Here is a 12082-nt window from a genome sequence, read left to right as displayed (position 1 = left end):
TAGCCGTTATTTCCCACAATGCAACTAAGTTAACAGACAGCAATCTGTCAGGACCATGGTTATGACATCACACTGTGGGAGGGGTTTCACCACAATATCAGCCACACAGACCCCCCCACCCCCCTTCCCGATGATCTTATTAAGAAAAGGTAAAGATTTCTAGTGGGAAATCAGCTACTGATTGGGATGAAGTTCATTCCTGGGTTAAAGTTCCTCTTTAATTTCTAGTTAAATTGATCAAAAAATAAGTCACTCTCAATCGTCTACAATTGATCAGATTTCTCACTCATATTGAGAAAAATAAATAACGCCTTTGGATATTTCTGAACAACTAATCATTTTTCTCGAATTGCTGTTAATTTGAATCCTTTTATTGAATTGTGTGTGGCCACCTCAATGTTGATATCCCATCAGTCTGTCGCACAGTCATGTCGCGTCCGTGAGCCTTTTACAAGCCGTCCATGAAGGCTGTATAGTAGCGAGTGTCCTGCATAAGCTGGATGTGGATACCGACGTTACACTCCTGGCATTTCCTCCCCAAACTTCGAGAAGTAGGCTGACCGTTTAGCTGGACTCAACACCTGAAAGAGAGATACACAACGTGAGGAACTGGTAGCTAGGGATGGTCTGTCAGATGCAAAACATTTTGAGTTGATGCAGGAGTATGCAATTTTTTATGCAAATTTGTGCAGCTTGAAAATGGACCAATAGAATTTTACCTCAGCAGGATTTGATTGGTTTATTTTTAAAGGACATCCGAGGTGACATGTGACATGATGAGATAGAAACACAGTGCCAAGCACATAGATAACTAGGCTGTGTTCCTTTTTTCTTTCTCTGCCTGAAAGAGTTAATCACCAGGTATGCCAGTGACAGGTTTCTTTCCGGGTCGGACTGGGTCAGACTATAGTGTAACCCTCACCGATAAGGAATTACAGCCATAAAACACTTTCCTGTCAGTAAAAAGCTTTTGAGTGCAGGAAAGAGATACAAAGGGTCAATAATTCATAGATTTGAGCTCTGACATACTTCAATAAAGGTGTCATTGAGCGGAGACAATGAAACAAACTTAAAAACTAGATTTAAAGATAAAATAAAACTGTGGGATATCTAAAACAGTCATTTTTAGGAGAAATAGGACAGATACAATTATTTTTCTCTTTAGTTTATTTTCACCTCGGATGTCCTTTAAGCTGCATAAATATGCATACAAAAATTTGAATAATGCTGCATCAACTCAAAATTATTTGCATCTCATTGACCTTCCCTACTGATATAATATCCCTTATATAGGTTTCTAGGTCACTGATAGCCATAGTGGCCTCGATTCATCAAGGGCTGTTCAGTTAAAAAAAAAACAAGTCGTTAAAACACCGCATTTGGTATTTTAGACTTTTTTTTTTTGCTAAGTCATCAATATTTTCACAGGTGTGGTAGAAGTTCGGTAGATTATCGAAGCCCATCGTCAAAAACCTGTTTGTAACAGCAGAAGAGAGTGGAGTTGTCTCTGTGTTGTTACAAGCTGTTCCATGCAGTGACGGCATTACAATAGTAAGCGGCATCCCGACATCCCTTTAGATGTACAGGTTTGTTATACAGCCTCTGCTCGCTCTGAATCTATTAGTCTAGTCATTTTAATAAATTGCCACAGCTTAGATGAACTGCCAAGAAATATGTACACGCCATGCTAAGGTGATTTCCCACTAGCTACTCCGCATATTCAAACAGGAACGGAAGAGGTTAAACTGCCGAAGGGTGGCAGGGGAAACATCTTTTGTTGATATCTCTCTGCTGGCTGCCTGGAGGGTAGGAAAACTAGACCCTCCCACAAAGCCTGTGCTTCCCATCATGGAGGAGACAGGAGCTTGCAGGGGAGAGAGAGAACTGTCCCTATTGGCTCTCTGCGGCTGTTGGTCAGAAAGATATCCACACAGAAGCCCTTTGAAGCTGGTTTTTGCAACCTTAGAACAGCCGGTAATGATCTAACACAGGAGTCTCAAACTTGCGGCCTGCGGGCCATTTGCGGCCCTCGATACAATATTTTGTGGCCCGTGCCGGCAAAAGCTTCCTTATAGTTCGCTTCAGTGCTCCCAAGTAATTCGCCGCATCCCCGCCGCTAAACAAGGGCTGCAGAGCCCCCAAATCACCCGGGGGGCAATCCGCCGGCATTTTCTGGAAGGGGCAGAGCTTTCAGCTTCAGCTCTGCCCCTCCTGACGTCAATCGCAGCGCATCGCCGCCTCTGCCCACCCCTCTCACTCTTCCTTCACAGAGAGGGGCGGGGAGAGGCGGCGCTGCGATTGAAATCAGGAGGGGCAGAGCTTCCAGGAAATGCCGGCGGATTGCCCCCCCGGGCTATTTGGGGGCTCCGTAGTCCTCGTTTTGCGGCGGGGACACGGCGGATTACTTGTAATGGGAGCACTGAAGCGAACTATAAGGTAAAATAGGCAAAATAGATCGCTTCAGTGTGAATTTGATTTTTAAATAAAAATCAATGAGGGGGGGGGGGGGGGGGGGGTTTGAGCTGCTGATTGACTTTTTTTGTGAAATCCCTTATGTGGCCCAGCCTCATCCTGACTTTGCCTCCTGCGGCCCCCAGGTAAATTGAGTTTGAGACCCCTGATCTAAGACATTTCTGTGTTTTACCGCATGCTGTAACCTTGATGAATTGACATTTACTGACGTGTGTTGAGGTAATTACCGCACAAGTCGGTAATTTACCTCACTGTTTGGGAATTTCAGCTTGCCATGCGGTGACAGCTTTGATGAATTGCTTTCCTAAGTGCTCGGTAAAGTCAGCTGTTTTCTGCATTCACCGAATGATACTTGATGAATCGAGGTCAATATATTTTTGGAACAATTACTCCTCATTAAAATAATTGGAACTCTTAAGATGCCCACACCACTCAATATTGTGGCCCGATCGACCCTCTGATTCCATAATTTTATTGAATTGGAAGAGATTGGTGCCGCAACGTGGCTGCTCGGCCGATCTTTTGATTGAATTCTGGCCAAAATCGTTTAAGGGGTCAATCGGACATGCTGGAAAATCTTAATTGCAATTGATTGATCAGGTGCGCGGCAGTAATGGCGTTTGATAGTACCGACCCCCGACGGACCCGGCCAGTGGGCCCCCAACTGTAAAAGTGGCCCCCCCAATGCCTGAGTGCAATTAAAAAAAGTCTCACCTATCCGCTATGCCTCCTAACCTCCAGTGTCCGCTCTCACCACGAGCGACTGTACCACGTGACATTCAGGCATATGTGTGACATCACTACATGCGCTTAATCCCCCATGGTGTGACGCTGACCACCGGAGAAGGCTAGGAGTCGTGGGGCAGACAGGTGAGGCAGGACTGAGCATGGGGCTAGGATGATTTCTGATAGATTTCTTAAAGTGGACCTATACTTAGAACTCCTCCCTGCTCTAAAAGATACAAAACAGCATAATAACCTTTACAGAAAAACATTTCTTTGTTACAGCTGATACAAATCATAAAATAAATCTGCGCAGCTTTTACTTCCCGATTCATGGAAGCAGACACATTGTTAACAGCCTGTGCTTTCAAATGGACTTACCTGCTTATCTGCCCTATGCAGTCATGTGACACGGGGGGGGGGGGGATCTCAATTTACAACTAGTGATTAGACACAAAAGAGGGGGAATTACACAGGCTAAACTCTTCAAATACAAACGGTGCATTTCTGTTATGTTTTCCTTGTATCCTGTGCAAGAGTTCAAGTCCAATTTAATCAGTTCATGTAAAAATGCAGTTATATAAAAAGAATATACAAAAATTACATAGAACAGGGTTATACGCAGCATTCAAATAAAAAATATGGAGAAATATAAGAAAAGTATTGGTCATTAGAAAAAAAAAAATCCATACATTACTAGACGCTCTCTTTGGCCTAGTGCACACCAGAGCGGTTCGGCTGCGGTTTACGATCCGCTTGCGGCTGCGGATACGCTTGGGTAATGTATTTCAATGGGCTGGTGCACACCAGAGCGGGAGGAGTTTTGCTGAAATGCATACTCCCGGGCTGCTGCAGATTTTGGATTGCGGAGGTGTTTCTGCCTCAATGTTAAGTATAGGAAAAACGCAAACCGCTCTGAAAAATGGCACTTCAGAGCGGTTTGCCAGGCGTTTTTTTGTTACAGAAGCTGTTCAGTAACAGCTTTACTGTAACAATACATGAAATCTACTACACCAAAACCGCTACACAAAACCGCAAAACGCTAGCTGAAACGCTACAGAAAAAGAAGAAAAAGCGTTTCAAAATCTGCTAGCATTTTGCGGATCTGCTAGCGGTTTTTGGTGTGCACCAGGCCTTTCAGCCGTCCAATGACGTTCTGGATTCAGCAGCCCATAATGCAATCTAACATGCTATCTTCATACTGTACTAACGCCTCACTCCCCCTTCTATGCACTTAGCCATGCCCATTACCAGAATCCTTTGCAGTTTCTAATAACAGATCTCTGACTTCTCGAATAATAGACTGGCCAATTTTAGCTTCCTGCCTTCTCGCTATGAGACATACAGGAATTCACCTGCTAAAGCTACGACTCCCAATCTGTCTGGGAAATACACAACAGGCTGGCCACTTTCATGCCTTTATATAAATTATACAATATTTCAACAATGATATAATGATATCTTGAAAATCATAAAAAAATAAAGAAGAATAATGCAAAATTTCTGACAGAACAAGAGGACAAAACAGAGGGGTCTCGGGGACACCCGCTAAAAAGACACCTACTTGATTCGGCAAGATTCAAACAATCATTTCTAAGGGCCCCTTTCCACTTGTGCGGTGCGAATCGTCGCGGTAAAAATTTGCATGTGGATGCTAATTTTTCATGCGAATTTGCATGAATGACGCTGTATGCGAATTTAACCATGGCAGTGCCTGTGTGCTTTTCCATTGATTCCATATGAAAATTCGCATACACCCGCATAGCGGTATGTGAATTCTGATGGCTGTGCCATGCGGATTTTTCACGTGGACGAAAACGCTCAGAAATCCTGACAAGTAAAAACAGTGCCATCCACTTGTATTGGCTATGCGAATTCGCATGTGGCAAACGCATGCGAATTTGCGATAGTGGAAACGGGCCCTTAGACTGAGAAAAAAAAAACTTTTGTAGATTAACCACTTAAGGACCACAGGCTTACACCCCCCCTAGTGACCAGGCTATGTTTTACTACTTAAAGGATACCACAGCCCACAGGCTGTGGTAAAATAACTGCAGCGTGGTGTAGGGAAAAAAAGGACATACTCACCGCTCCCCTCGCTCCCTGCCGTCGGGTCCCGCTCGTCTGCTACAGCTCCCGTTACCGGCCGACTCTTCTGACCCCTGACCCGACATACTGCTCTGCGCATGCGCAGTATGTCTAATCATCTTCCCTTCTGCCGTCGCATGATAACGGCAGAAGATCGGACACTCCCCCGCCTCCTCCCTGCCCAGCGTGTGCGCTCCACTAATAAAGCTAGCGTGACATGCTAGCTGGAGTCACGCTGGGAGCGACGATTTGGAGAGAGAGCGGAGGGGGAGTGAGTTGGGATGGACAGGAAGCGGGCACTTATTATGAAAACAGGAAACTGAGTTTCCTGTTTGCATAATAAGTAGTAGCAGATTTGCATATGATTTGCATCTGAATTGAATGCGAAGTGTGCAGAAAATCTATTTAGGTGCTAGTTCACACTGAGCTGGTGGTCATTTCAGAGGCAGCCTTAGGCCTGGAACCCACTGAAATCCGCAAACGCAAAACGCAACCGCTAGCGTTTTGTCTGAGCGGTTTGCAAGCGGATTCATGCGCGTTTTCGGTCGCGTTTTGCAACAGTGTATTTTTTTGCTCAGCGGTTGTGCAGCGTTTTGCGTTTCGCATTTTTATCCTGATTGGTCCTGTGAATTATTTTTAATTTTGTTACAGTGTGCTGAACCGCAATACGCTAGCAAAAACCGCTCAGTTTAGGTTTTGCTGAGCGTTTCTGCTAGCGTTTCAATACTTTACATTGAAGCGCTAACGCTCCCAAAATGCTGCAGGTCCTGCGTTTGCGTTTCTGGGAAATGCAAACGCTCCTGTGGAAGTTGCCCCATCCATTAACATCAGCTGAGCGTTTTGGCAAAACGCTAGCATATCGCAGCGCTGCCAAAATGCTCAAAAAAACGCTCTTGTGGGTTCCAGCCCTGAGTGGTATGCGCAGGCGTTCTCCTCGCTGTTCAACAAAATGTAAGTTACACATTTTTTTTGCTTAGCTGCTCCCAAGGTTTTAAATTTAGGTTAGGTCACTTGCCCGGAGGTTTGCCTCACCGTGGCGTAAGTGTCTAGTATAATATACTTTGCATGCAAACCATATCGGAAGCTAAAAGTTCCTCCTAGTTAAATAAATGTTAGCACTTGTCTAGGATGCAGGGCATGCATTTTTCAGTCTGACAGAGGCGGTGTATGCCTGTGCGATTAACCATTCAATTGCAACATGTGCTTAGGGACGCGCAGCCTTTTGCCCCACCTTTCCCAATTGGATTCACTCGTCGCTATGGCAACGATCGGAAATGGTGGTCATCGACGTCATGCGCAGTTCCGATTCTCTCCATAGAGAAGCCGGGTGTTGACTGGGAGGCTGCGCCATCGCCGGATCCCTGGGGGGGGGGGTATACCGGAGGTGATCGGAGGGACATGGTTAGCTAGCCAAGTGCTAGCTCAACCAAATAAAACCATTTTTATTTAAAAAATTCCTCCCAGGGCCATGTGATCCCCTGCGGCAGCTAGCCCGATACTGTGTCGGGCTTACCGCCAGGGAGGATAAAAATGAACCTTTGTTTGAAAATGCAATATACTTGCATTACTGACTTTAGTTCTGTTTCAGAATAGTAGCAAAATACTGGCTTGTTCCTATTTATATGAAAACAAAAATGACATTATTACAAAATGCAAAAGTACTGATAACAGCTGCGAGGGGATGATAAGCAGGGAAACAAAGAAGTGTAAAAGGAACTGAGAAGTATAAAGCACGTGGAACAATTAAGAAGTGATGTATGAGCAGATTAACCAAGAGAAAGATCTCTCTCTGAGTGCATTTGATCAGAGAAGGATCTGTTGGCTGCCCAAACACTGTAGGCCGATTCCTGATCGATTTCAGCATGACATTTTTCGGTGAATCGCTCTTGTGGGTACAGCGTCACGAATGCTAATGTGCCCCCCATGCTTGTGCATTAAAATCTCTCAACTGTACGGCTGCCACGAGTATCCAGCTGCTCCTTCTTCCCCTTTCGTGTCCCACGTGACGTCACACGCGTGCCAGTATAATACGCGGAAGCCACGTGAGACGCGAACGGAGGGAGCAGGAGTTACAGGACACTCGCGTCGGCCGGACAGGTGAAAGATTTTAATGCACGGGAACAGGGGGGGGCACAGTAATATTTGGGGGTACAGCGGCTGAGGGTTCCGTCACATGTGTATCGCACGTCCGGATATTGCATGCCATTACCACCACTCAATTGATCACCCATGTCAGTCCAAGATTTTTCAGCTTTCTCAATCAATATATTCAACCAATTTTAGTTTAAAATGCTTGTTGCGGCACTGGTTTTTATACGGTTCAATGAAATTATTGAAACGGATGGTCGATGGGGCTGCAGCTAGTTTACCATCTGTGTAAGCACAGAGTAATAGATTATAAAGAATGACATGCCAGTATTTTAAAACGGAGCTAAAATTAGTAAGGTGGGTATATTATTTTATTGATCGGTTTGCCATTTTAAAGGGATACTGTAGGGGGGTCGGGGGAAAATGAGCTGAACTTACCCGGGGCTTCTAATGGTCCCCCGCAGACATCCTGTGTTGGCGCAGCCACTCCCCAATGCTCCGGCCCCGCCTCCGGTTCACTTCTGGAATTTCTGACTTTAAAGTCAGAAAACCACTACGCCTGCGTTGCCGTGTCCTCGCTCCCGCTGATGTCACCAGGAGTGTACTGCGCAGACACAGACCATACTGGGCCTGTGCTGTGCGCTCTTGATGACATCAGCGGGATCGAGGACACTGCAATGCAGGCACAGTGGTTTTTTTGACTTTAAAGTCAGAAATTCCAGAAGTGAACCGGAGGCGGGGCCGGAGCATCGGTGAGCGGCTGCACGGGCACAGGATGTCTGCGGGGGACCATTAGAAGCCCCGGGTAAGTTCAGCTCATTTTCCCCAGACCCCCCTACAGTATCCCTTTAAGGACAACTAAAGCAAGAAGGATATGGAGATTTATTTCCTTTTAACCACTTGTCAACCGCTTAACGCAGATTGGTGGCGGCAGTGTGGCTCTGTTGTTCCTCCACAATGGCATATGGCGTCATCTCGCGAGAAGCGAGATTTGACGGGAGCTCGCACTCACATGAGCGCAAGCTCCCGTTACTTTAAACAGGGGGCTGCAGTGATCAGCCTGCCAGCCAGCAATTGGCGCTGGCAAGCTGATTTTTTTAATTTACCAGCAAAATAACATTTATATAGCGCTGCCATCTTATGCAGCGCTTGTACAGAGGATTGTCTTGTCACTTAACTGTTCCTCGGAGGGGCTCACAATCTAATCCCTATCATAGACAAATATCTATGTATGATTAGTGTTGTGTATGTATCTTAAAGGGAAGGTTCTGCGCCTGCGCAGTAGAGCCCGGCGGACGTCCGATGACGTCAGCGCGCCCGCGTGGGACGCAGAAGTGTCAGGCCTTGGAGCGCAGAAGAGCCCGACCTGGCAGCCGGCCTGGCCAGGTCGGCCACCGGGAGCCTGCGGAGCGGCGGCGAGGGCACCTCCTGCCTGCCACGGGCTGGAGGAAGCCCCAGGTAAGTGGATATTGATTTTTATTTTTTTACCTCCCTCCCTGAACCTTCCCTTTAAGGTGGCCATACACTGGTCGATTTGCCATCAGATTCGACCAACAGATAGATCCCTCTCTGATCGACTCTGATCAGAGAGGGATCGTATGGCTGCCTTTACTGCAGATTGTGAAACCGATCACAATCTGTGGTGGTGCTGCCGCAACCTCCCCCCCCCCTCCCCACACCGCATACATTACCTGCTCCGGCTGGCGCGTGTTCCCGCTGTCTTCTTCTTTCTTCTCCGCTGGGTTCCGCGTTCCGGTCCAGCTGGATTCACTTCTTTCTGTCCGGGGAAGTTTAAACAGTAGAGGGCGCTCTACTGTTTAAACTTCCTGGCGGGACAGGAAGTGAAGCCACCCGGACCCGAACGCGGAACCCAGCAGAGAAGATGACATCAGTGATGTCAACGATCAGCAACGATTTCACAGCAGATTCGATCACAGTGATCGAATCTGCTGTATATCGGCGAAAAATCATTAGGTGTATGGGCCCCTTAAGTCTAGGGCCAGTTTAGGGGGGAGGGAGGAAAATAAAAAAAAAATAGGTTTTTTTTTTTTCTTTTTACAATTCTTTTTACAGTCTTTTTTGATTAAAAATAGCAGCAGCAATCACATAGCACCAAAAGAAAGCTCTATTAGTGAGAAGAAAAGTGGGTAAAATGTATATGGGTGCCAATTTGTATGTCTGAGCAATAAATCGTTAAAGTCGTGAAGTGCTGAATTGCAAAAAATGGCCTGGTCACTATGGGGGGGGGGGGGGGGGGTATAATCCTCTGGTCCTCAAGTGGTTAAACCAGGCTTTCTCAACCAGGGTTCCCTGGAACCCTAGGGTTCCTTGAGTACTCTGCAGGGGTGCCTTGGCATTTTCCCCCATCGTGGGGGGGGGGAAAGTATAATGGAGCTCACTATAATAGGGGGTACTGTAACAAGAAGCACTAAATTGGGGGGCTTAGGAGGCAGTATAATGAGTGGCAGTGTAATAGGTGGTAGTGAAATAAACAGCCACACATACTTTTAAAGACCATGCCTCCTGAAAAATAAATGCGGGGGTTCCTCGAGATCAAAAAAATGTTTGCAGGGGTTCCTTGAGATCCAAAAGCTATTTGCAGGGTTCCTCCAGGGTTGAAAGGTTGAGAAAGGCTGGGTTAAACAATACCAGTTGCCTGGCACCCTGCTGATCTTTCATGCATTAGTAATGTCTGAATTGCACACCTGAAATTAACATGTGGGCAAATACAGTTAGATTTCAGTCAGAGCACCTGATCTGCATGCATGTTGAAGGTCTGTAGCTCAAAGTACTAGAAGCAGAGGATCAGCAGGACTGCCAGGCAACTGGTATTGTGTACAAGGAAATAAATATGGCAGTCTCCAGTATAGTATTTGTACACCATCATTTTAAACATTGCTATCTGAAGGCTGTTACATGACCCACAGGATTTACCTCATTGTGGATGTAGGCATCACAGCCATAGCACCAGACGGAGAGGTCTGAGAAGCTGAGTACGAGATGGTGTCCGGAGGAGGCTTCATGAGACATCATGTGCTGAGAGACATACCTCCCACACAGAACCTGAGACACATGAGAGGGAGATTAGACTGCTAAACATGAGAACAACATCCAATAACCAAATGAAAGGGAGACCTTCCTCACCACATAACACGTTAGGCACACCCAGTTCTCCACGCTTGTCCCACACGCAGCACACGGATGTGACACATCCAGCCCACAAGGGGGCAGCTCACATACTGACTCCAAGTGAGGACACCACGGCAAAGGGGTCACCGTATACATTTCCCCCTGCAGACAGGAAGAGGAACGTGTGAGAGCAGCCAGCAGATCATAGAAAATGGAGTAGCTTCTGGTACAAACATTATGGTCCACCAAATAACAAGGCAAACAAAAGCATTTTTAAATAGTCATACATGTGCAAGTTACTGTTAAAGGGTTGAAGACATCCTGTAATGACATTTAGTAGAATGCGGTAAATTATTCAGACTACCACACTTTCATGGTACTTTTTCTGGTTTCAGCATCAGAAACACTTCCTATAGATATATATTGCGGTATATTAAGTAGCCCCACCCTCCAGCGATACTTAGCCTATGCTGCTAAGCTATGCAGAATTCCCTCTTCAGAGCATTTTGTAAGACCAGATATTGTTTTCACTGGCTTCGCAATTCTGAGTAACAAACATTCCGCAGAGCTGCCTCTGACAGGGCTAAAGATGACACACTACAGTTCCTCTTTAACCTGTAAACGACTGCTCCACGCCGATCGTCGTAAGCAGTGCGGCAGCCCCAGGAAGTCCTGGGGCTGGGATTGCTGGCGTTTGCGCCTGCCGATGCACGTGCATCTCTGCATAAATGACGGAGCTCCGATCCACCATCAGTCTACATGGCTTCTTGACACCGTATTGAATTCAGATGACTAACATGATTCTTATACCTATGATTGTTTTTATCAAGGATAGTTATTTTTAAATTGTATATAAATTATATTGTCATTTTTTTTAATATGTTCCCCTTTTATTGTAAGAGCCGCTGCAGCTCCACGTCACCTATTCACCACGAGAGTATAACTGTTTTTTAGCAACACTGCATCTGCTGGTACATCTGAGGCAGAGGCAGGTCGTGCCAGCACGCCCTATTGGCGTAAGTGGGAGCGGCTAGCAACAATGAGATCACTTCCAGGAGAAGCGGTGGCACCTTGATGTGAGTAGTGGCATTGGCAAGAGTTAGCGGCTGGACGGACCACAACATGACAAATTGATCATAATTTCGATTAATCGTTGCTGAAAATCGATCGGAAATATTAATCGGACAGGATGTAAAATCTTGATTGGTCAGCAGCAATGGAGGAGCGGCCCCAAATCGCCCCTCCCAGAAACCTCTCCCTCAGTGTGATGTCATGATCAAGGTTCCGACAATTTGCTGTCTGTGAACCTCGTTGCATTGTGGGAAATATGGCTTTTTCCAACTGTCAAGCAAGTAGTATCTCCCTCTGTGCATAGAACTCTCAGTAACGAATATTCGGTAAAAAATCACCTGGCAGAACTAAAGATGTCACCACCAGTAATACATGTCACAATGTAAATCGGGAGATGAAAGATTTTACATTGCGCAAACACTGACTAAATAAATGAACATTGTAAACAATAAGCAATTTTAATCTTTTTGTTATTTGCACTACAGTTCCTCTTTAAATGGCGTGTCAGGAA

The 12082-nt window shown here is 46.0% G+C and overlaps 1 protein-coding gene across 6 annotated transcripts in view; it reads right to left on the bottom strand.

Annotated features, from left to right (window-relative positions):
- Positions 1–355: 355 nt before the first annotated feature.
- HDAC6 (histone deacetylase 6) overlaps positions 356–12082 on the bottom strand; it is a 90565-nt gene continuing 78838 nt past the window's right edge. For all 6 annotated transcript variants that reach the window (XM_068248633.1, XM_068248631.1, XM_068248635.1 and 3 more), the window contains exons 30-32: positions 10516–10662; positions 10306–10434; positions 356–581 (exon numbers count right to left, since the gene is read on the bottom strand). In XM_068248633.1, the coding sequence (XP_068104734.1) occupies positions 516–581; positions 10306–10434; positions 10516–10662 (342 nt within the window). In that variant the 3' untranslated portion in view covers positions 356–515. The remainder of the gene's footprint in view (positions 582–10305; positions 10435–10515; positions 10663–12082) is intronic.

The sequence above is a fragment of the Hyperolius riggenbachi genome, chromosome 8 (genome assembly GCF_040937935.1).
Source record: "Hyperolius riggenbachi isolate aHypRig1 chromosome 8, aHypRig1.pri, whole genome shotgun sequence".
In the NCBI taxonomy this organism is placed as follows: domain Eukaryota; kingdom Metazoa; phylum Chordata; class Amphibia; order Anura; family Hyperoliidae; genus Hyperolius; species Hyperolius riggenbachi.
The sequence above is the reverse complement of the archived record's forward strand: the minus strand, read 5'-3'. Positions and strand labels throughout refer to the sequence as shown.